The sequence below is a fragment of the Ixodes scapularis genome, unplaced genomic scaffold (assembly GCF_016920785.2).
Source record: "Ixodes scapularis isolate PalLabHiFi unplaced genomic scaffold, ASM1692078v2 PGA_scaffold3__209_contigs__length_174095766, whole genome shotgun sequence".
Lineage (NCBI taxonomy): Eukaryota > Metazoa > Arthropoda > Arachnida > Ixodida > Ixodidae > Ixodes > Ixodes scapularis.
This window is the reverse complement of record NW_024609868.1, coordinates 108110581-108136344: the sequence shown is the minus strand read 5'-3', so window position 1 is coordinate 108136344 and position 25764 is coordinate 108110581. Positions and strand designations below refer to the sequence as shown.

The following is a 25764-nucleotide window of genomic DNA, read 5'->3' as shown; positions in this document are numbered from 1 at the left end:
ATTTACTTTATTTCATGTTGATATAAGGAGCCTCCGGAAACACTGGGACCAATTTAGGTTAGCAGTAGACTGCGTGCTTCCAACAGCAGATGTATTTATCCTTAACGAAATTAATATTTGCAACAAGGAAGTTGATGCTTTTTCATTACCCGGGTTCAGCAGCTCCTTTTACACTCGTGATAACAAACGCGGGGGTGGTATTGCGGTATTCTTTAAAACTTCTTTATTTCACTCCAAGATAACAGTTTCATTCACTTCTTGTGAGTCAATAGCACTACGCATATTTAACTCCGTATATGACATCTACTTATTGGCTATTTATCGCCCACCTTCCGAAAGCATTCAAGTTTTTCTCGACGAGTTACGATATTCTTTACAATCTCTTCCGTTAAATGCAACCTTTTGTCTGACAGGTGACATAAACATTGACCTAATGAAGCCCTCGAAATCGCTCGTCTGTGAGTACCTTACTTTGCTATCCGATTACGGAGTTGAAGCCACAATTCTCACTCCTACAAGGAAAGAATTCCTGAGCAATAAACTTGTAAGTTCGTCAATTGACCATATAAACTTAAGGGCCCCATCCGCGAGAACAAGCTCGGCAATTATAACACAAAAAATATCAGACCATTACTTCGTTACATGTCATTTAGAATTTCCTGGTTCGACTTCTGTTGACACTAGTACTAATATCCGCCGTATTACGATAGTTGACCAACGCACTTTCGACAATTATATAGCCAATTACGACTGGGCCACTTTCCAAAACTCGATTTCTCCTTCCCAAATCTATCATTCTCTTGTTCAACTCCTGACACAGTTCTCTAACGCATCAAAAAAATGTATAAACTTAAAGCAGCGGAAAACAGACATACGTTGGTTAAATAATGACATACTGTCTGCCATTAAATCTAAAGAGTTAGCCTGGAAGCGTTGCCGCCGCTCACCACGAAATCGGATCTTTCAAGTAGAATTTAGGACCATCCGCAACAAAGTCAACGCGCTTATTCGATCGGCAAAGCGAATCTATTTTCAAAAACAGTTCTTCGAATATCGGAGGAACTCAGCCAAAACTTGGGAATTGATTAATGACCTGCGAGGCGTTTCTCCGCGTTCACATGGCAGCTCATATGATGATGTCTTCGGACACGATTCACTCGCAACGGCCAACCTATTCAATCAGTATTTTGCGTCCTTCTCAGGTAAAGCACGAAAGAGCCCCAATTCCTTCTTTCTTTCTTACTCTAACTCGGCTTCAGCTTTGCTTCCTTCGATGACTATAGATGATCTTGAATCTATAGTAATGAGCCTCAAACCCAACAAATCTCCAGGTTTTGACGGCATACGACTGAATGACATCCGTAGAAACTTCCGTTATATTCAAAATACACTTCTTTTTCTGTTCAATACAATAATAGAATCTGGTATCATACCTAACGAGTTAAAACTCGCTGTTGTAAAACCTCTGTTCAAAGGAGGCCACCGAAGTAATGTCGAAAACTATCGTCCAATATCCATTTTGCCATGCCTTGTTCAGATACTAGAGAAATTCTTATATAATACAATGTGTTCGTTTATTGACAAACATGACATTATGACATCGAATCAATATGGATTTATCGCTGGTCGAGGCACGCAGCCACTTCTTGATGCACTATCCGACGACCTGAACTTTGGTTTTGACAATAACCTGTTTACTTGTGCCTGTTTCCTAGATGTTGCGAAAGCATTCGATACAGTTAACCATTCCATTCTACTACAAAAGCTTTCCGCTAGTGGCTTTCGCGGCCCATTTCTGTCACTGTTAAATAATTTCTTACATGGCCGCTCTCAGCTAACGGCTATCAATAATGTACATAGCACCAAAGTTTCTTTACAAGCCGGCGTACCTCAAGGTTCTATCCTTTCACCACTTCTTTTCAACGTCTACGTTAATGATATGGCTACTGCTCTTTCAAATTGTACTCTCTACCAATATGCTGACGACACTCTTTTATTGACACGTCACCTTCCCTACCCGAAAGCAATGGAAGCACTTCAACGCTGTTCTAACAAGCTGATGGACTGGTTTAACCAGAATTTGATTGCTATAAATATAACTAAAACAAAGCTAGTTTGCTTTCATAATCCTTTAAAAGTTGTTTCTTTAAATATTCCCCTTTATCTCCATTCGTCCCACTGTTCCCCATGTTATTGTAATGAAGTTCCATATTCCGACACTGTTAAATATCTCGGAATACATTTTGATTCCGATCTTTCATGGAACTCGCATCTCACGAAACTATATGCTAAGTTACGAAGTATTTCCTGTCTGCTTTATAATACCAAAGCATTCATGCCTTTCATTCTACGCAAGCGTGTAACTTATGCATTAGCCTACTCCAATTTGCGGTATGGCATAACTATTTTTGGTAAATGCTCCAAACTATGGCAAAAGAAAATCAACAGTGTCCTGAGGGGAATACTGAGAAGCGTGGGGTACAAGCGTGATTTTTCGGATTTAGATCTTTTTCAAACACTATCAATGCCAACTTTTCAGTCCCTATTTCTGGAAACAGTTGTGCTCAATTACAACTGGAAAGACGATTTTAAATCTCCACGCCCCATCTCTCGAAACTTGCGGAAAGCTTCAAGATTCCTCACTCCGATATGTTATACCCGCTACGGCAAAAATATGCGTTTGTACTACGTCCCTCAGATTTTTAACCTATTGCCCCCAAGCCTTTCAGAGATTACTTCCAAAAAGAAACTCAAAAAGGCACTCCGGACACTTTCCATCGATGAAGAGGCCTTATAATATCTCATTTTTGGTTTCGTCATAATTGGTGCTGCTTCCTCACATGAATCTTTTTTCGAGTCAACATTTTTTTGTGTAGTGTAATGCAGTAATGTTTGTGTATTTGTGTGTGCGCGTATCTGCGTGTGTGTGCATGTGTATGACTCCTTCTATCATCAAGTTCTTATACGATATGACTGGAACTTAGCGATACCTCTTTTTTTTCCTCCTACTAGAAAAATAGCTTATATTTGTATTGTATATTTGTTTCCTTGACTCTGACAATAACTTTCTGACTGACATTTTTGTGTAGTTTTCACAACTGAAGAAACCATGTGGTGCTTTTCTGCTTTATTTTATTATTTACCAAAACTCTCTTATTTACCACTGCTACTTAGGTTCAGTCCTACAAGCCCCTGCTGGCTTCGACGAACCTGCCTAGTGCCGTCCTGAATACATCCTGCGTAAATAAATTTATTATTATTATTATTATTATTATTATTATTATATTGTTTTAATGTTAAGCAACGGGCTGCCGTTTTTATTACACGTGGCAGACAAGCCTTCACGAGTTTGTACACATGACAGAATAAACTTGATTAAATACGCTCATTGTAATATTACCGAGCAAAGATATATTGTTACAAAATCTTATTACGAGTGCTATGTCGTTGTCCTATAGCTCCGTCGGTGATATTTTTTATCAGTCAGGTATCATGCAAACTCGGGGTATCTTATTACGAAACCAATGAAATCAGTGAATTCAGTCAAATCTTTAATATATTAAATTTTATTCTATATCTGCTTTGTTATGAAACCCGTAGGGCAGAGAGATATTTTGAGTAAAATTGCATGATCTTTTTAGTTTGACGCAACGTTCGTTTAGCAGGGGTCTCCAAACGTTTTAGCTAAGGAGCAGGATTTGGGAACCTATCGCCGTGTCGAAGGCCCGAAAATATCCCAGACAATATCAATAAGGAGATACTATATAAATAGGCGTAAAAAACATTTAATTGCAAAGTTTGGACTGGAGAAAAATTTGACAAACGAAATGTAAGGTAGTTCAATATATATACTTTATTTTTTTTAAATGTAATACGTTGCTAATTATGGCATCGCAAAACCTTTGCAGCGAGGCATAAATCAAAGCGCATTAGAACTTTGACGTGACCACACTGGGCAGCAGACTAATCAGACTGGCAGATCTGGTGGTGGCAATGTGCAAGCGTTATGTCAAGGACACTAAGCATGAGAGCACATAAGAAGGCAAGGGGATTTTTACATATTTTGACAGGCGTGAAGCTGGGAACTACGAATAGTAATGCTGTTGATGGCAATGTACTATCGCGTACAATATTAGCTAAAGGAGTCCTTCGTGCTCATTTAATGCACATGCCAGTTTTTGCGAGAGCTAAGGTCAAAACTAGAAATGGAGTGCGATATTGGGGTCCCGTACTTCGAACTATTTGTCAAATTGAGAGATAATAGAGCTTGTGGGAACCGCAGAGGGGAAAAAAAAAAAGCTTGGTGGGGTGTTTCATTTAATCTTGTCCACGGAGGTACATTAAATATTATGTCGAGATATCCCGCGTTTTGGTGCAGTTTTTTCTCATTCTTTCTGATATCTTCGTTTGCAATGTTTGGTGTGCCGATTTTTTTTTAATGTGTGCTAATTTTTTCCCATAGTAACAGCAGGTTGCGGGCCGGGCAGTGGTCACTGGAAGGACCGCGGTCTCGCACGGGCCGGCCGGATCGCCTCTGGGGACCGTATCTGGCCCGCGGTCTCGTATTTAGAGACCACTGGCTTGCAAAAAAAAAAAAAGAAGATGGTTACAAAAAACTCGTCTTTCGTGCATTGCAAAGTGCAGTCGTTTTGAGGCATAGCATGCTTAAAAGCGATTCGTACTAGCTTCCGAATAACAGTGCATTGCATTTATTATTGGGCAGAAGAATATTTGTTTAGTGCGGCAATTTTCTGTCTCTAAGGACCGGACTAGAGCAAAAAAAATTAATTTGGCTTGATTGGTTCATTTGATCGGTTGTTATGGCGCGTACGACATACTGTTCACTGGGTTTCAGTGGGGAAAAAATGTAACTGAAGGCAGCCTTTTTGCGTTCAACATTGTTCAACACAAAGACGTGCAATTTTCGGGTAGGACGAAAGCTAAATGAGGAATTAAATCCGTAACAAACTCTAGGAAACTTTAATTGCATTTTATTTTCGTTAAATGTTCTTTCGCTTGTCGTTTTCCCATTTAGCCCCCTGATGACGCCAAGATTGTCTTGGCGCCTTTCTTGGGGGGTCAACATCGTGTTCTTTTGAATCGAAGGAGCTTGATTCACTGGTTTTTAGAGCGCAGCTCGTAGGCGCCCGTTTGCGGCTTGAGCGGCGTCGCCGTCGCTGTCGGTGAAACCGCGCGGTGCATCATGGGATGCGTGACGTCACTCATGACGTCATCGGCATCCGCATCGTCATCGCCATCGCCACTTATGACGTCATGAGTAACGTCGCTGATGACGTCATCGACACCCGAATGACGTCATCATCACTGATGACGTCATCAGTGACATCACCAGTGATGACGGCACTGATGACGTCATCGGCGGCGATGACGATGACATCACGATTATGTCACATGTGACGTCCCTGGTAACGCCACTGATGACGTCATCACGATGACGTCGTCGTTATGACGTCATCATCACATGACCTCACAGCGGTCACGTGACCCCGGTGACGTCCATGACCCCCTTGAGGTCACGTGACCCTCATGAGGCGATGGCGACGCCGTTCGGACAGAGGAATAGCAGACAGGAAGAGGAGGAGGGAGGAGGGGTATACCCTCCCCTCAGTACCCTTCCATCCTCCTCCTCAAGAGCTGCGCTCTAATTCGGCATTACAGAGAGTTGTAAACGGCTTTCATTTTTTTGTACAGTTGTACTGTTAGGACCCGTATAATCTTCATTACACCGTATGACAAGTCCTCGATATCAGACGACTGAGCAAGCAGATCCATAATATCATCCTGAGTTAGATAATGTACTCATTCCTTGCTGAAATATAGATGACCGCACAATTGGACTTTTTCCATAGATCGTTTTTTCATGGAGTGTGAAAAATGCAATTTGCTTGTTTTCACAAAATAAATTACTAAACTAATGGAGAGAGGCCTGGCGTACAGCCAGCTGTCCATTGAAATATCACCACATTTTGAAAGGTTTCTGCCGAATAAAAAAATTGAAAGCCGTGTCGACAGTGGGCAAGGCATCTTGTTTAGCTCTGTACAGCACAGATTAGAATATCAAATAAAATAGTACTAGTGATAAATAAATTACTTAAAACACGAATATGGCAAAGCTCCCATGCATCGATTTCCCGAAATTTCCTTTTTTTTTTTTTCTTGAAACGGCGGACAATTTGCTTTGTTTCTTAGACGGAGCGGAGAGCTCAAGTGTACAGTTGGCTGTACATGCGGTTTTAGCCCTCATTAAAAGAGCGCTAATGTTCTTGTTAAAATAACCTGCGTAAAGCCGGCTGTACAAGGGGTCTCGGGAGGCTAAGGGGTAAAATGTTGGGATCATCACTATCCTCTTGAAGAAAAGTCTAAAAAGCGCCGATGCCGTATTCGCGCTAACGGTAGCGCGCATTGTGATTAGACTCTCAGCGATTTCATAATTTACCAAGTAGTATTTACGGGTTTCTACGCAGCACTTAACTAAAGTTCTCCTCCGTGACTGCAATGGCTATGAAACGTTACTTGATCTGGAACAGTTACTCCTGTATGCTAGGTAGCTCTAATGCAAAGTCACCATGCTTGACTTCGCAGCAATATAAAAGAGGGAATAAGGTTTAACATATTCCTACAGCAACAAAATAAAAGTTTGACCAAGAATTGATTACTCAAGCTTAGTCACTCTTCACAAGGTGAGGACGGCGGCAATATATGCGCTGGCTCAACGTGATTTCGGAGCAAGGTGAAAACGAGATTGCCTCAAGTAGTCACGCGTCAGAGTCTACTTTCTCATGTCAGTGTGCTGAGCCAGTGGTCACCTGCTGACTCCGCATGGACGCCTAAAGCCTGCGCGTTTTTGGTCGTTTAATATGTGTATTGCATCACTGTCGATAATTTGGTTTCATTCATTCTTCTGCTGATTGATATTTTATACGAGCCGTTCACATCAAGTTCTGAGGAGTCAAATAACAAATAAAAAAGTAAACAATATGGGAATGTGGGTAGTGGTCTGAATTGAAAAGTGCTCGCTCATTCATACACAGCATTCAAAAAGCAAGCGTAAGCCACGAAATGTCAGCTCTCTTTGGCAGTGTTATTCCTAGAAAGGACACTGAGCTATTCGGTTGGAAGCGATATTCACACACCCCTTTAGTAAATTTTAGCCGTTCCTATTCATGGGAAATGCTTGAATTCCCAGCACAGACACAAGTACACAAGCGTAGATCTTTTCACATGGTGGTAAAAAAAACCGAGACTGCGGGTAAACGACACAACACTAAAAAGGTCTCTTTTCCTGGCTTTGTAGTTCAAATAATGTTGACGGCAAACAGATACCTTCCGCTATGCTTCAGGCTCATTTTTAACACTCGCTTTTTTATACATTGGCAAGAATAGAGAAGACGATTCTGTCCTTTACCCAGCTGTAACTTTGTGAAAGCAATATCACGGTTTCGGTGGAATTGCGGTGTAGAGAAGCTTAATAGGGATGGTAGATGACGCCACCTATAAGATACTATCGTTCCTGGCATCCTTTATGGCTTCAAATCAGCAGCTAATTTTTCATTCCCTCTTAAGCACGACCGTCGTTTCTAATTTACATTTCCTTCTCTACAATCGCCCAAAAACAAGCGTCAATCGTAAAAAAAAACGTTGAAGATCCTAATGGAAAAATAGCTACATTTTTATTACACGCCGATTTCAGAAGTGTTTAATAAAAACAAATTAAATTAAGAATCAAGGAATACGAACAGGAGCAGTACGTTTGCCCATGAAATATGATGGTGGCTTTTCAGCGCGTGGTCCAGCACTACATTGACCCCCGATACGATGGTACTGTGCAAAGGCCAATATCGAGATTCGGCAGCGCGTGTCTTCCGTGAAAACGGCAGCGCGTGTTTTTCAAATGTCCGGCCTCCAGCCCGCGCTTAGAGTCTTTCATCAAGCTTTTGTCCGCGTGCACACGTTCGAGATCCCCAAGACGCCGGAGCGTCGGCGAAGGTGAAAAACTCCCGCTGGAGGCGCGACATCTGAGGCTCCTCCCTGCCGCTCTTACGTTGCCAAAGGCTAATTTTAGTTTGGCCATCTGTGTCTTTCGTCGTCAAATCTCTGAAAGCATCATTTCTAAATGTGTTTATTGGACAAACTAACACCTCGCCGGAGTAAGGATTGTAACGGTAAGCGAGTGACAAACGATTGGGCGGCGAAGAACTCGACGAACCAAAGTTTAATGGCGAACTTGTGCCTCTACAAACAAAAAGAAGAATACCTGAGAAAAACAACAGGGCGTCGCAGGCGTCGGCGTGGACGCTGGCTCGAGCGATGGCGAAAGACTGATGCCGCTTCGCCACGCGGAGCTCTTTGTGTACACGCGTGGGCCTCTGGAACAATCGGCGTAAAATGTACGGCGCGTAGAACATTTGGACCTCAATTAAGCAGCAGAATTCTAGAATACACCAGGACGCCAGATTTACGTAAATAACAGAAATGTGCGCCCGCTTTTAGGCATCGAACCTCGGTCCTTTGCGAGGGAGCCAAACACGACACACATTCGTGTTTGCCTACTTGGATAGCTGCGCGCGCGGCAATATCTATCTTACAGACCCAAATGTTATCACAAACGACACTACATTTCTAAAAAGAATGTCGGATTATAATACAAACGATGTACTTATATTATGTTTAAAGGGGCGGCACTTTGTATTAGAACCAGCGCTTATTCAAAAGTAAATGACCTCATCCAACGCTTTCTCTCGTGATCAATCGCCGCTAAAACTGCGTAGGGATTTTTTTTTTTTTTAATTTAAGAACCTAAAAATTGTTTTAGTTTTAAACTTTTAAACTTGTGTGTGTGAGACAAGCATTATTCTTCTTTCACGTTTAAATAAAATTATGAAGCTTCTTAGCACAACATCTAACGCATTAACAGGTGTCCCAACAGATTTGTTTTTTTTTTCTAAACGTTCAAAATGCATTAGTATTCTTTTTTTACATTGCAAATCGTCTTTTTAAATGACAATATTGGGTCTTAGGTAAAATAAACCCAGCAGTCAAAATTCCTAATGCACACATAACTGAGCGCGTTAGAGCCATGGTCTCAACTTTAAAAAAAAAAACCTGGTAGTTCAATACGAAGGCGTTCGTACCTTCGCCATTAGTTCTTGATTATCCTTAGGGAAAGACCCAATTCAATCTTTAAAAACCAACCATTTATGAAGAGGTTATTGGGAATATCTACTACTTCCTACTATTTGTTCCTACAACTTTTTCCAGATGATTTACATTGTGTGTTTCAGGTGGCGTGCAGATTTCCAGAGGTGATGTACCAGCCATTATTATATTCGTTCCCGGTGAACGTTCCAGCGTGGCACTTTGAGCTGCGCTTCTCAGTCATTCGGTACTTATATAAATGTATTTTCAGCAAGCAGCACGATGATTTCCAATTTCAAGTCCGCCGCCGTACAAGCTACTATTGCCCGCCAAGAATCTTGAACTCCGTAGCGTAGAAACATCGGACTAATAGCGCAGAAACGCTCCGTCTGACGTGATACGACAAACTGGAACCTGTTTACACGGAGACGCTTCCGTCTTTGTCTCGATGCATGGGGTAAAATGTTACTTTACCGTCACGTGTTATGGAGAGTTGTAGTCAAATGTGGAATGCCAACAAGCCAGACATCGGCAACATCACAGGGTACGGCAGCCTGGTAAGTCATGGTCAATCGCTGAACCTTCTAGGATGAGCCTTATCACGGTGAACTTTAGCTCTTTCGGTTATTCAAATTAAGGCTGGGGAATTGATTGATTAACCTGCCGATTAATTCGATAATACTTAAATCGCGATTATTTTTTAACCGTTCAGTCGTAAAAATGTCGACGGTCTAAAAGAGAATGAGAATTAAGTCATTGACTAGTTTAGTTATTAATTTCACGTCCGTGAAGCTACTTTCTGAAGGAGTGAAAATTTTCTCAAAATTATTTTGACATCCCCCGTCAAAATATTTTGTTTTTAATTATTTGGACGTTTAAACTACGAAGTTTGTACACTTCGGGGCCTTCAAGAGCCCGGACAGAAAAGTGATCGAAAGTGGCGGTCAAAAATATTTATCTTGCATGCAGGCAGCGTCGCGTTTCAATACGCATTTTCAGTAAACCAATGTCGTGCAGTCTACTGTAGTTTTTATAACCTTTTAAGTGATGGGGAATGCAAACAAAGTTCTCAAAGTTCACGAGCTGGCAGCAAGTAACGTTTGCTTGGTTGTGCTAGACATTACAGAATGCTGCACCGCTGCTTTTCATCATTTATTTCACATGTTCTACATAAACAAAGGAGTTGAATCTCGTGTCATGAAATTGGTAGTTGATTGGATGACATTTGCTGTCGGCAAATGCGCGTGTATCGTACAACCGCGGCGCAGACTTAAATGTGAGAATGTTTTGCTCGGTGTTGCTCGCTCGCACCGGTCAAAGCTTACAAATGCAATGCTTACATTCGCAACAATTCTATTTAACATCCCGATCATTTTGTAGTTAACCCCCTCGTTATACACGAACAAAAAAAAATCCAAACTGAACAACGAAGTCATTAACCCGGTTAAAAACTGGGCGGGAGCCAGATGTCAAGTGAGACTTTGCATCTTTGCAAAAACGCGCTAGCTCGGTAGTGGAATCAAGGAGGCACAAAAACCGAATCGAACGTTCAATGTTACGTAATGTACGCACATGGAGTTGTTACGCACTGGCAATATAGACAGATATCCGGCTCGCCTTTCTTGTGATGCGATTTTTGTTTAAGTGAGACACGTGCTGAAATGACGTGCCAGAGCTCGGAACATCACCGTCGGGCGTTTCACGTCCGAATAATCAACTGTCGAACCAGTCGAGCACACACACCCCGGATAAGACATTTCTAATGCCAAGTAAGATCGAAACGTCTTAGGCATGCGGCACAACGACTCACGACTCCGTCAACACGTCAACACCACAGCGACAACACCATCAGCACTCTAAAAAAAGCCCGTGCGTCCACTTTCCCGCACAACACTCGGAGAGCCAATCCCTGCAACTTAGAGAGGCGGCTCAGCGAATGACGATGCCGAAACATATGTTTAGACCAAAAAACGCAGTCTGAGTTGTGACATCAATGCAAAACGTCACGCTTGCATTGCTTAATGTCACAACTCAGACTGCGTTTTTTAGTCTAAACATATGTTTCGGCATTGTCATTCGCTGAGCTGCCTCCGTAAGTTGTTGTGATTGGCTCTCCGAGGGTTGTGAGGGAAAGCAGACTCACGGGCTTTTTTTTTAGAGTGTACAGACAAGTGCAAAAGGTTGCACGTGTCCCGCCCACTTCAATTCCGTGCAAATATTCGTGTGTGTGTGTATTTTTTTTTTTTTTTAGGTACTATTGTGAGCAATAAAGGAGGTCTCCAAAGCCAGAGGATATCAACGAACATCTTTGCTTGATGCAATTGAAATAATAATTTGTGAGTTTGAGTGTTTTTGAACTGTTCTCAGCTATACATCGAAATTGATTCATAGTGGAAATTCTATACTGCGCCGTTTTCCACATCTTTAAAAAAAAAAAAAAATAATTTTGATCACAGAAATGAACGACACCGATTACTCGGCTACTTAATCGATTAATTGGTAGCGATTAGTCGGGTTGAACTTTTTAATCAACGCCCAGCCCTAATTTAAGTTATGTGACGTAAACGTTTGCGGGTGGCTATATCTATGTATGTTTTTTCTCCAGTTCAGCTTGAACCAAAAAGAGGTAGGATAACTATAGCGCTGTGGGCGTAACCTTTTAAAGCGTCTGGGCTCCCCCGTAATCTTTAGTGTTCCTTCCACCATGCGGGTCAGTTAAAATTTTGCGAGTTAACAACTGCCGAAATTAATTTTCGCATATAATGACTTGAGGTTGTTGTTTTTCTTAAGGAAAATTACTGTAGGATGTCTGCTGCGATTTTTTGGCGCACATGGAAATTAACAATCTTAAACTCAAAACTCGCATCAGAATCATCCTTTGGTTAACGTTTAATTGTACGCTAATTATATATAGCCCTTTATACATATTGTACAGCTACTGAGAGCTTAATAAACGCGGTTCGGGGCCACCCACGAGTATCTTATTATTACTCTTCAGCCATAGTTGCCCTGGGATTGATGGACGGAGGGATGGATGGATGATAACCGATGTACCCTTCATAACGGGCGGTAGCTTGCGCTACCACGAGGCACGACACCACCATTGGAATGCTGGCCTTACGGTTCCCTCTACTTCAGGTGTTCCAGACCACCTTGCTGTCCACCTTGCTGTCAACGACGCCGAGGACACTACGAGGAACGACGACTACCATCGACGGATACACTCCGGAGCCCGAAGCGCTGAACAAGACAAGCACCTACCAGCCAGCCTTCTTCGCGGCGACCATTTCGCCAGGAATGGACGTCCACTCGCTTTTGAGCGTGCAACCATGGTCATCGATAAGAGGCGCGGGACCGCTTGACTGGCTTCCACCAAACCGTCATTCGAGGCACGACACCGCCATTGGAATGCTGGCCTAAGCCTTGCGGTTCCCTCTACTTCAGGTTGGTCCATCACACCTTGAATGTTACAAAGACGATGACCCATTTTTGATTGCGGTGTCGTGCCCGACCCAAGCGTACACATTCATTGTTTCTGTCCATTGCTTTGTAACTCAGAAGATTAGAGCTCTACAGCTACTCCTTTCCGGTGACATCGAGGAAAATCCTGGACCAATGTCAAAAGAACAAGAAAAGCAACTAAATCTTGTAGTGTCCAGTGTTCAGGCCTCGAGAAAGGTCAGGCTGAGGTGCTTGTCATTCTGAGACAACTTCGGGAAGACCTAAACAAAAGTGACGCTATCGTTGCATCATTATCAGCTAGAGGGGCAGCCCTTGAGACGCACCAGACTGTTATACCGGATGTAAAAGAAGAAATCACCGCAGCTACTCAAGCACTGTCAAACGTCACCGTGAGTTGACTGTTCTGGGGACGCGTTGCGAGGATAGAGAGAACAGACAGCGGCGCTCAAACCTGCTTTTTTATGGATCATCAGACAAAGAGGGGGAGACCTGGGCTGAGTCAGAAAAGCTTGTTCTCGATATCTGCTCTGCGCAACTTGGTTTACTATTAGAACCTAGCATCATTGAACGCGCCCACAGGATCGGTCGTTTCGGCCCGAATAAAAAACGCCCTATCATTGTAAAGTTTTGCTCAACAAAGCAAAAGGACTTAATACTAGGGAAAGCTTACAAGTTCAAGGGTACCATGTTTTCTGTAGGCGAAGACTTTTCCCCTGCCGTGCGTGAAGCTCGTCGAGAACTCCTACAGTTTGCCAGGGCCCAAAATAAACCGTTTAAACTAAAATTTAACAAACTTTCTATTGGAACGCAGATTTTTCTTTATGACCCTGAAAGCAAGAGGGTTGTGGAAGACAGGCATCCATAACATCTGTGTGATCGAGACTCACCTCAGTGCCCCAGATTAAAAAAAAAAAAGTTATTTTTCTGTACTTTACACTAACATAAGAAGTATACTGCCAAAGCGTGAAGACCTTCATTTATTAACTGATTCTTGTGCTGCCGACTTTGTTTTCAAAACGGAAGCATGGCTAAGACCTGACATAAAAAACTCTGAAGTGTTTCCCACGAATTTTAATTACAATGTTTATAGATGTGATAGAGAGTTCCGACGTGGGGGTGGAGTACTAATTGCTGTACTGAATCATATTGTAGTTTCTTTAGTTCAAATTCCTACTTGCCTTGAAATGGTATGGCTACGGCTGCATTCCCCCTCCGCGTGTATCTTCCTTGGTGTGTGCTATAGACCGCCCGACTTTGTTAATGGTTTTTTTTATAAGCTTCATGACGCGCTCTCTTTCATCTTCAACCAATCCCGAAACGCATCATGCATTCTCTTAGGCGACTTCAATTGTCCTGACATCATTTAGGATACTCTTTCGTTCTCGACTCATATTTCGGGAGAACTCATAGACATAATCTATCGCAGCTGATTACTCAACCTACCAGATCAACCCAAAGAACAAGTCATATTTTAGATCTATGCCTCACTACTGACACTACACTTGTTAAAAATATAACATACCACCCACCCATTAGTGACCATGACGTAATTCATTTCAACATTGAATTTGAAACTCAGCGGAAATCACCATATTTTAAAACCATTAAAAACTATAATAAAGCTAATTACTCCGCAATTAACAATGAGCTTGAAATATTTTTCGATAGTTTTCAGCATGGCTGTATGAGCAGGACAGTCGATGAAAACTGGATTCTCTTCAGGAATAAACTTGCACACCTTGCCAACACTTACATCCCATCAATAAACATAACTTGTGACAAATCAAATCCCTAGTTCAGAAAAACGCTTAACCAACTAAACAGAAAAAATAAGAGACTATTTAGCTGTGCCAAACAACTGACTACCGATCTCGCTTGGAAACAGTACAATGACATTGCTAAAATTTATAAGAAATCTATTACAGAGGCGAAGGCAAAATTCTTTAACAATGACTTAGTAAACATTCTTCGCAATAAACCTAAAACGTTCTGGGAGGTAATTAATCCAAAAACGTCTAGACCTGTACAACTAATGAGCAATGATCGGTTGCCATTATCGGATGAAGAAAGCGCCAACTGTCTTAACGACTATTTAATCTCAATCTTCACCACAGATGACCACAGTAACATGCCTCATCTTAACAACGCATATCACACTCCCATGGCTGCCATTGAAATAATGTATGCAGGTATCATAAGCTCTATAGAAAGGTTACAATTAATTATTAAAATGCAATTAAATGCAAAGGTGCAAGCGAGCTGGACGAAAATGATGAAAATAATCCCTGGAGAAGGGGAACAAGAGGGACAAAGGACAAACACAAATCTCCAAACACAGCTAGGTGACTGGTGAGCGACCGACAAAATCCGCCTGGTCCGGGTATCGAACCCGGGACCTCTCCATTACAGGTGGAGCGCTCTACCAACTGAGCTAACCAGGGGTTAAACGTCAGTAGAGCAAACGGGTTTTATCAGCCGCCACCAGTCTAACATCAACGAGGGTGAAGCTTGCAATTTAAGGTTATTATTAAAATGCAATTAAATGCAAAGGTGCAAGCGAGCTGGACAAGAATGATGAAAATAATCCCCCGAGAAGGGGAACAAGAGGGACAAAGGACAAACACAAATCTCAAAACACAGCTAGGTGACTGGTGAGCGACCGAAAAAATCCGCCTGGTCCGGGTATCGAACCCGGGATGGCGGCTGATAAAACCCGTTTGCTCTACTGACGTCTAACCCCTGGTTAGCTCAGTTGGTAGTGCGCTCCACCTGTAATGGAGAGGTCCCGGGTTCGAGTTTACCATCGGAATATTTCTTGACTTCCGAAAAGCCTTTGATTCAATTAAACATCAAATACTACTAACAAAGCTAAACATGTATGGTGTAAGGGGCATAGCGAACAAATAATTAATAGTTACTTAAGTTCTCCATTACAATTCACCACTTATAACGGCGTCAAATCAGACATCCATCAAATAGCATATGGCGTCCCGCAAGGATCAATTTTAGGACCATTACTATTTCTTATTTACATCAATGATATCGTTAATATTTCGCATCGCTCAGAAATGGTATTATTCGCAGACGACTCGAATGTATTTTTTTCCGATAGTAACCTCCAGTATCTCGAAAGCACAGCTAATGATTGGTTAATGGATTTATCACTGTGGCTAGTTGCAAACCAGCTTGAATTGCATATTTTAAAAACTAAATATATTGTCTTTAAGGCAAGAAATAAGATGCTTAACTACGACTTAGATATAAAATTTAACTCCTACAAATTAGAGAAGGTTGAGTCATTAAAGTTCCTGGGCGTATGGTTTCATGAACACTTGTACTGGACAACTCATGTGTCCAAGTTGTCTATAACACTCTCCAGATCAATTGGCACAATACACAAGTTAAGATATTTATTACCAACATGGCTTAAGTGCCAATTATACTATGCACTTGTTCACTCTCATTTACATTACTGCTCATTGGTTTGGGGTACGACTACTAAAAATAACCTTGAAAAACTACTAGCTCCAGAAAAAAGCGATCCGTTCTATCGAGTGTCTAAGTTATAACGATCACACATCTGCTTATTTTAAAAAACATCGCTTGCTTACTATACAACAGTTAATAATGTTCAACCTTACAAAAGCCATCTTTCATTACCTCAAAACTGACACGGAGTCGTTTCACACCCAATTTCCCTTAAGAGAAACTAACTACAACGTAAGACGTGTGGATTATGCTAGAGGTCACACACGTACGAGCTATGGTGAACAAACATTAACACAGCAAATACCCCAACTTCTAAACATGCATCCTCAAATTCTGGAAATAGCTGAAACAGTAAATTCAATAGATACGTTCAAAAAAAGAATAAAGGATTATATTTTGAAGCTTGAATAATATATTGGATACAAATGTGTAAACAACCTTGTTTTTTGTGTTTTTTTTTTTTGTTTATGTTTTTTATTGTTTTTATCTGTGTTGCCGCTCTGAAACCTGTATGCGGCTCGGCACCTTGGTCAGGTGCTATTAAGCACATTTTGTCCCTGCCACCCCACTTCAAAATGGTTAATAAATGAAATGAAATGAATGATACCCGGACCAGGCGGATTTTTTCGGTCGCTCACCAGTCACCTAGCTGTGTTTGGAGATTTGTGTTTGTCCTTTGTCCCTCTTGTTCCCCTTCTCGAGGGACTATTTTCATCATTCTTGTCCAGCTCGCTTGCACCTTTGCATTTAATTTCATTTTAATAATAACCTTAAATTGCAAGCTTCACCCTTGTTGGTGTTAGACTGGTGGCGGCTGATAAAACCCGTTTGCTCTACTGACGTCTAACCCCTGGTTAGCTCAGTTGGTAGAGCGCTCCACCTGTAATGGAGAGGTCCCGGGTTCGATACCCGGACCAGGCGGATTTTTTCGGTCGCTCACCAGTCACCTAGCTGTGTTTGGAGATTTGTGTTTGTCCTTTGTCCCTCGTGTTCCCCTTCTCCAGTGATTATTTTCATCTTTCATCAAAGGTTACAGTTGTCGTCGAGTTCTGGGGACGACAAAATTAATTCCAAATTACTGAAAAACACTAAATTACACTCAGCTCGTTTTTTGTTAATTATCTTCCAGCAATCTTTGTCTTCCGGCGAGCTTCCTAAATATTGGAAAATTCGTAGAGTGGTCCCCATACACAAATCGGGGGATCGAACTTTACCATCAAATTATCGTCCTATATCTCTAACCAGTATCCCCTGCAAGCTACTTGAGGACATAATATATTCAAATGTCATGAAGCATTTCGAAAATAACCTCATCGTCTTTCCAAACCAACACGGGTTCAGACAATCATATTCTTGCGAAACACAACTTGTACAACTTGTTCATGAAATACACAGTAACATCGATAATAACATACAGACAAACGCCATATTCATTGATTTTTCTAAAGCATTCGATAAGCTATCCCACAGTTTACTCATGCTCAAGATAAACCAACTTCACATTCATCCACTCGTAACATCATGGATAGGACAATTTTTAAAATCCTACTCAGCATACTGTGATTAACAACCGGTCGTCAGCTTATTCTCCTGTATCATCCGGAGTCTTCCAGGGCAGTGTTCTTGGACCTCTGCTTTTTTTAACGTTCGTAAATGACCTACCAGATCGCATAACATCCTGTATTCGACTTTTTGCTGATGACTGCGTAATTTACCGATCTGTATCTAACCTGAACGATAACATAACCCTACAAGCTGGCCTTAACCTAATAGCCGACTGGTGTAAACAGTGGAAAATGACAATTAACTTTTCTAAAACAAATCTCGTTTCCTTCACGCGTGCTCATAGTCCTCTCTCTTTCACTTACACCATGTGCAGCCAGGTAATTACCAAGTGTCCATCTTACAAATATCTGGGTGTTCACTTATCTGACGATCTCTGATGGAACACGCATATAACACACGTCCTGTCTAGTGCTAACCGCTCTCTTGTCTATCTCGACGAAATCTGAAACTAGCACCATCATCAGTTAAACAACTAGCCTACACTACACTCGTAAGATCGCAACTTGAATACGCGTCATCAATCTGGTCCCCTTGGCAACATTCATTAATAACAAACATAGAGGCACTTCAAAATCGCGCAATCAGATTATTTTTTTCAAATTACTCACGAGATACCAGCATCACTTCTTTACGAATGAAAGCTAACCTTGATCTCCTCTCAACCAGAGGGAAATTATCACGCCTGTCTCTTTTTCACAAGATTTACAATCATAACCATGACATCAGAACTTCACTATTATCCCCAGCCACTCGCATATTTCCTCGCATTGATAACGTCTGTAAAGTTCGTCCAATTTTCGCCTCGTCAGTTTCGTTTCTTAACTCCACCTTGCCATTCACAATAACGGACTGGAATAGCCTGCCTAACAGTATCGCGACCCCCCCAGACAGATTATAATACATTCATATCCCAACTGACCATCCATCTGCATTTGCACTAATAGCAAAGTCAACTCGTGTTTATAGAAATGTTTTATTTGGGTATTTTTCTGTTTCATCAGCTGTTTTTCCCTAAAAATGTTTTAAGTTTTTTTTCTGTTTTTGCTGCTTTATATAACAATGTTTTCAAGCATGTAACCCACTGTTTTGTTTGTTCCTTTATATAATGTTTCTTCAGCAGTTACTCCCACCTTGTATAATGCCAGCAATGGCTTTCAAGCTTTAATAAATTATGATGAATGATGAAAAACAATAAAAAAATAGATTTCCCCTTTCCCCTACCAAGCCAATGCGTTTCTGTAACTATCATCAGGGCATGAAGATGATCGCAAGGCAGACCTTTGAGGGATCGGTCTAAAAAAGCTAAAAACATCACACCCGCGCCTCTTCCCCTTGGCAAGGGAATCGCCAATTTTCCTCTGGTCGAACCTTGTCGGCGTCACCTCACACCAGTCCCACTGAGGGACAAGATTGGGACCGCACCCACGCGGGAGGGAGTCACAATTTTATTCTGTCCCGCCGGTCCCCCAGTCGTGCTTGTTAGTTGCACTTCACTCAATTTTCATTAAAATGGGGCAACCATAGTTGCCCCCACTAAAATGGAGAAAACGCTTATTTTTATCAAGGCGTTGTAAATAAGCGGAGTACCTTGTGAATGAAAGCGTTTATGTTTGCGCACGTGAATTTTTGTTAAAAAAAATAAACAGTCTATGGGGTCAGCACTTTAGCGCTTAGTCTCCTGCATGCTTCCGACATGCTTGTCTTACTCTTTGCCCTGTTCTTTTTTGTAGCATCTGCGTGTACGCGTGCATCGTTTGTAATTGTGAATTGAAACAATGGCACGAATTAGGTTCGCGACAAACTGCGCTTTTGGTGAACAACTCAGACCCTCTAGATTTTCTATCGCTTGCACCGCGGAATTCCACGCGTTACGCGGAACTGCCGTGGGTGCCGTTCAGCCTGACTAACATAACGGAAGCTTGAAACGCGATAAATAACGACCCTGCACCCATGTGGCGAGGAGCTTCAAAGAAGGGACATTTTCGCTGGCGCTCATGTGTGCATAACTCGAAGTGTTCCGCCCGAGCAACTTCGACCTTAGTCAAGAGACGGCGACCAAGCCGCTCACATCGTGATTCATTTGTTTGCTTTGGCTTGCATGTCGTAGTAGGTGAATTCTCTAGTCATTCATGGTTCTCTTGCTTGCGCGTGTGTGTCTGTGTGTGCTGAGATTAGTTTATTTGCTCTGTGTAGTTCCAGGAAGCCAAGTAATAAATAATAATAAGTGAAAGAGCCTTTGTATTGACGGGTCGAAGTTGAAATAAGAGTAAGAAAACACGAAAGAGTACCTCTTCCTGTCTTGTGCATAACCTTTGGTTGTAGTCCTCCACCTGCGTGTTCATCATGAGCGAATGGAACACGCGTTCTAATTGTGACTCAAATAGCATTTTCTGTGTACACTGAAAAAAAATAATTATTCAATCTTCAAATAATTTGGCAAATATGTTTCGATGAAGTTTAAATGGATCAGGACATTTAATTTAAAAAAACTCGCGCTCCCTTGTTACGGTGTTTCACAGCGTAAACCTTGGCCAGAAATGTTGATGTTTTAAAACAATACTGGTTTTTAAAAAAATTCTGGGATTGCGAATATAGAAACAAACGGTGGCGCAGCGACAATTTCACTGGTTTTGTTTTGTTTATGCGCCCCTTCATACCTCAAATTTGTTTAGCAATGCAAATGCATTCTTCTGTAAAACAAATAAAATCGATGGTGCAAGTTCGATGGAGAAGTCAGAATGAACATGAAACAAGAATCTCTGGTAATTCACCTCTTGTAACCGCATCTCAAAGTCAGAAAAGGTATATGAATCGAGCATCATTATATTACTTTGCCAATCATGAGGGGTGCTTGGTACACTCGTTAGTTGTTGTTTTTTCGTCAATTATATTTTTTATTTAAGAAAAATATTTGTACGCATGTCGCACACATTTTAAGCTGTTTACGTCATTTCCAGGAAATGACGTAAACATACTGCACTAACAATAAGTGCTTTCACGAATGTTATAGGCATATAGAGCAATTAAAGCCATTTTGGTCTGTTTTTTATGCCTTCCGTTATATATGCTTGCTTGTTTTTTGTGTGTGTGTTTTTTTGTTGTTTTACTGAACATGTGATGTATTTTAAGGTTAAAATAACCCTAAGCCTATAGGCTGGTGGTTGCCACTCAACCCTATGCATTTTTTTACCATTTAAGTCAATTATAAGGCCTATTCTAACTTCTTCTGACTGGTCGAAAAAGCTTTGACTTAATACAATATCAAAAGATTTTAGCTAGCAGGACTTGTCCGAATAATTCAGTCAAGAGAGCTTCATCCAATACTATCCAAGTTAACACTTAAGGCAGCTCAAGTAACAACACTGCGACTTCTCCTACAACCACTTTAGCACTCGTATAATATCTTGTCGCCTGAACGAAACAAGTTCAAGCTTCCTAAACAACTGTAAAGAGTGCCACAAAACTCAGAAAGAGAGTTAAATAATAAACGCTGAAAAATAGGCAGCACAAAGCAGCTGCAGAAAGAGGCATCTTCCAGTGATCTTTATAAAACTAACCGCTCTCTTGTACGCTCCTCCGCGTTACCCCACTCAAAGTCGCCCTTGACTACTTCGAGGGGGAAGTCGTGAGCAAAGGGGAAGAGCGCGCACTCCAACGAACATGTCAAACGGGTAGCCTTCTATTGCTGCAAAGGTTGTCTGCGGCTCATACGATCCTCCATCACAAAAAGGCTACCGTCAGACTGACACGACTGCTGTCCTGAGCATGAATTGGACTTGCTTCGTCATCGCCGCGACCTGCGTCTTTCTTCAGCAGCTCCGGTTGTCGTCTGGTGATGACAATGGCGGCAGCGCCGTTGCAAGCACTGGTTCTAACGGATCCTCTTCGACAAATGAAGTTCTACATTCCCATGTCACAAGCTTCGGGAGTGCGATGACCACGGAAGACGTCTTTGTGACCAGGTGGAAAGCCATCGAGACTGGATTGAAAGAGAGTATTCGGGACTTCGTAGCATCGTCATATCGCGACGCCCTCCGTTTGGTGTACGATGCCGAGCTCTCGGACGACTGTATCATCAGCTTGACGACAATGCTCAAGGGACTGCAGGAACTGAAGGCAGACGTCTTCAGGAGTGAGTACAAACTTCACATTTCAATTGATTGAGCTCACGTGGAAATGTGAGTCAACGGAAAGGTTACGTGTACAAACACGTAAAATGCGTCCATGGGTTCCAAATGATTCGGGGTGTAAGATAAATCACGAGAGGGCCAGCGACCGGTATTCATTTATTAAATGCTGACAAATGTGTATTTTTCTAATAATTTCATTTTAGATACCGGGACCGCAGGAACCAGCTGCAAACAATATGCTCCTTAGCACAAGTTATGCGCGAAGCTAAATGCCATTCCAGGGTTACTGGAATCGCACTGACACAGTTCGGAGCGGAAGTCGTTCTTACATTAACTGATTCAGTGGTTTTCGATGACGCTCAGCTAGTTTCCAATTAGCACTATATATATATCCTTCAATTAAATGGTTTATCAATATATTGTACTTAATTATCCGACTTAAAGTGAGAATTAGACCTTTATTATATGTCCCCCTGTCCGTATAACTAAGCTGTCAAACCGAATTAGTCTATTCTTCTCGGATTATTTTTAATAAATCTGTTCGAATTCAAATGAAACACCGCGTATATAAAACACATCGACTTAGTGATTCCTTCAAACTTTTACGCAAGGCCGCTGCTTCATTAGCCCAAGGGTGGGAAGCTACAACAAAAGCCCTCGTTCCTGAACGCATTTGTTTTCTTTCGGAAACATGCCCTCCAGATGAACGCTTTTGGTTTAGGTTTGAAGAGCCTAAACAAGATTTTTGGAACCCAAACATCATGGAATATTTTCAACTGGGATTGATGTTGGAGTGCAGGCCCACGATTATTTATGTTACGTTCAATATGTTTTTTAATAAATAGGAGTTTTCGCTTTTGTTTTCTTTTGTTTCTCAATAACATTTATGTCATATGTGACGAGATGCTGCATAAGCACCAAGCATATAAAACTGTGTTTGGTCAAACTTACTGTTAATAATAAACGATTATGTAAACACTCAAACTAAAAAGCTCAATTTATTGGGTGTCTATTTATATTGAATAACAGTAATTCAAAAGTGTCACACCATAACGATCTGATTTTATTAAACCAGTATTAATAAGAGATTCGCTTAATTAATACCGAATAAGAGGAGAAGGTAGTGACCTTAATCTCAGCGTTTAAAATACTAGCTTATTTCTGAGAAAAATTACATTCAAAGATTTCTAGCGAATATAAAAACCTAAATTTTTATTTTCACTTAAACGTATTTTATCACATTTCTGTGAATGCCATGCAAGTAAAGCTCCCCACCTCCCTCCACTTCATGTTAGTTTCATATACTAAAAATTATTTTCCTTCCGCTGACATTTTGTTTTTGAGGTCATGGCGTCGGCTGGAATTCGTTCGAGGCTTGAACTTGTTCAAACGGTTTGAAGTTGTTGTGCATATTCAAAACCATTAATTCAAAATATCTACCCAAATTAGGTGTTCTGAAGTCATTATACCTCGGTAGACGCTTTGTAAGCCTTGTGCACCATTCTCGTCCCGACCAAAGAAAATAACTTGTTCTTGAAAAGGTCAAGCCGAAGCTACAATATCGGGATCACGCTAAACCGTATTGTAAAGAAACTTTCCCTCCGCGTTTGCCTTGCGGCACCTCCGGGGGCGCCTTGCATAGCGCGAAAGAGGCAAGTGCTGTCCGTGACAATCTTTTCCATAAAGCACGTGACCTATCAAAATAGTTTTAAGGGCTTGTGGGAGATATTACGTGGCCCTTCACGATATATGCGTCACAAAAGTCGCTCGAACATTTTGTATCGGGCGGCCGCAACAAACGGTCGCTCAGTGTCAGCTTCCCGTCTCACGCGTGGATCTATCCTTTAAAGCAGCTCAGTGTCCGGATAAAAGAGAAGGTATTTCAGTGCCTTTTTCTTGTGCCTATTGGTCCGCCTGACTTCAGAAGCTCGTCCAGCGAGCAAAAAAAAAAAGACGCCGGGGACGCCACTGTGATGGCACCAGGGACGACACCATGACCGTGCTGAGCATTTCGTCAACGGCAGCGGATGCTAGTTTCGCGTTCGTGGTTTTCGCTGAACGTATTACTGACAATGTGTATGCGTTTGTGGTGTACCCGCCTTGTTTTAAGAGTTGAACTACCGTACGTCTCAGAAATTTACCCAGCCGAATTGTCAGTACCTTGAAAGAAATTTTTTGGCAACAAAAAACTTCGTTGTACTGTCCGTTTTTTTTTTTTTTTTTGTGTGTGTGTGTTTTTTTTTTCCCTACGTCTCAGGGTTACTATGGAAGAACTCGCTTGTCGCAATTTTGTCTGGTCGCTTTTGTCTAGTCGTTGGTTCTTATCGTCTTTCAGAGTTTCAACATGCATTTCTCAATATCTAAAATAAACTTCCATTAACGTTTTAACTGAACTTTTGGTTTATGCTTCACAGTCATTTCGGCTTTGAAAGGCTAAAAGGTCTGAAGGGCTGAATGTAGTGAACGGCTGAAGGGCTGAAAAGGGATAGGGGGCCTGATCGGTCCGAAGAAGATTTAAGGACTGAGGGTGTCCCACCATAACACATCAAGGCTGACAGGTTATTTTCAATAGAAAAATAATACATTACAGTTTGCTTCCCGGCTGTACTCGAGAACACCAGAAGAGCAGGCCAAATTGCTGACTCGAGGGAACTTCAGCTACACAACCTCCATGACAAAGCATCCGCCGTCGCTGTGAACATGACCTTTAACTTCGTGGAAGGCACTCTAGTGAAATTGATCACCCGTCCACTCTGCCATCCAGGCCACGGACCATGCGATTTGAACAAGCTAATTTACGACCTTTGAAGATGCTGTCGCAGCCTGCCAAAAGCACTAAATACAGTGCGTGATACCGAGTGGCTCCAGTGCCTTCTGGATTTTTTTTAAAGTTTGGGGCGTTCTATGCAATGCCAGAAAAAGATCTTCAATAGCTGTAATAGTTGGAAAAAAAAATATCTTCAATCGCGGACGAATGCTTCGAACGTTTTTTAAGTGACCCACTTGCCTTAGTGCATATTCCACATAACATTCATTGTAGCGTTGTTTCGATACCTATTGCAAGATAAAAATATCCGCTTTACAGAAATGCCTTTTAGAGGGATTCACCAAACACGTGAAGTTTCTGAAGTTTTTTTATTTGGCGAAGAACAAACCACCACTAATCAAAATAAATCAGCTGAGTAGCTCTTTTTTTTTTCAAAATTTGCTACAAATAATAAGGACTCGGTATAACTGCAGCCGCCAATTTCGAAAACACTACTTCCCTAGAACATGTAATCAGAAAGGACCAAGTTCAAGCGATTAAAAAATACATTGCTAATTCTATAGTGCTGCGTTTTTACTAATTTTTCTATTTTTATGTAATTTTTACCTGATTTGATATATCAAAACCGCGCCAATACATTTTGAAAAAACAAAACAAAAGAACTTCCGATTCAAAATAAAATTGTAATTCCGAAGCAGTAAATCGAGACCATTAAAAACGTGGCCACTTGAACCTGTTTTAATATTTATTTTTTTACAAGTTTCTTACATCCGCCTATTTCTTCTCTCTCTATTCAAATCAATTCCATTTCAGGCAAACCCAGGTAGCCGCTTGGCAGGTAGTTGTTTGAGATTCAAGCACCTCTGAATTTACGCTCCCCCCCCCCCCCCTTTCTTTATGCAAATTACCAGAGGCGCGTGATGATCGTCGCATTAATAACACGTCCTGCCATTTTGACTCAGTGTCCTCTTTTCGCGCTCTTCATTTTCCTCTCTAGCTCGTCGCTCGAGGCGCTGTTCACATCAAACATTTTCGTACGCGGAAATGCCATCGAGCTCGCTCGAAGGACGCCCCAATGCCGGGCTGTACTCCATTCACAACCTAAGCTGGCACTGCGATGGGAGCTACGCACTCGCCGGGCCAATGGACCGTCCCCTCTTCATTCACCGACCCTGCTCTCTGCCGGACGGCATG

General features: G+C 41.6%; 1 protein-coding gene across 1 annotated transcript in view; it reads left to right on the top strand.

Moving 5' to 3' along the window:
* The first annotated feature begins 21606 nt into the window (after positions 1 to 21606).
* The window catches only part of LOC8038884 (nose resistant to fluoxetine protein 6), a 67357-nt gene continuing 63199 nt past the window's right edge, over positions 21607 to 25764 (top strand). Inside the window, exon 1 of the mRNA XM_029984698.4 lies at positions 21607 to 21805. Within this exon, the coding sequence (XP_029840558.4) occupies positions 21607 to 21805 (199 nt within the window). The remainder of the gene's footprint in view (positions 21806 to 25764) is intronic.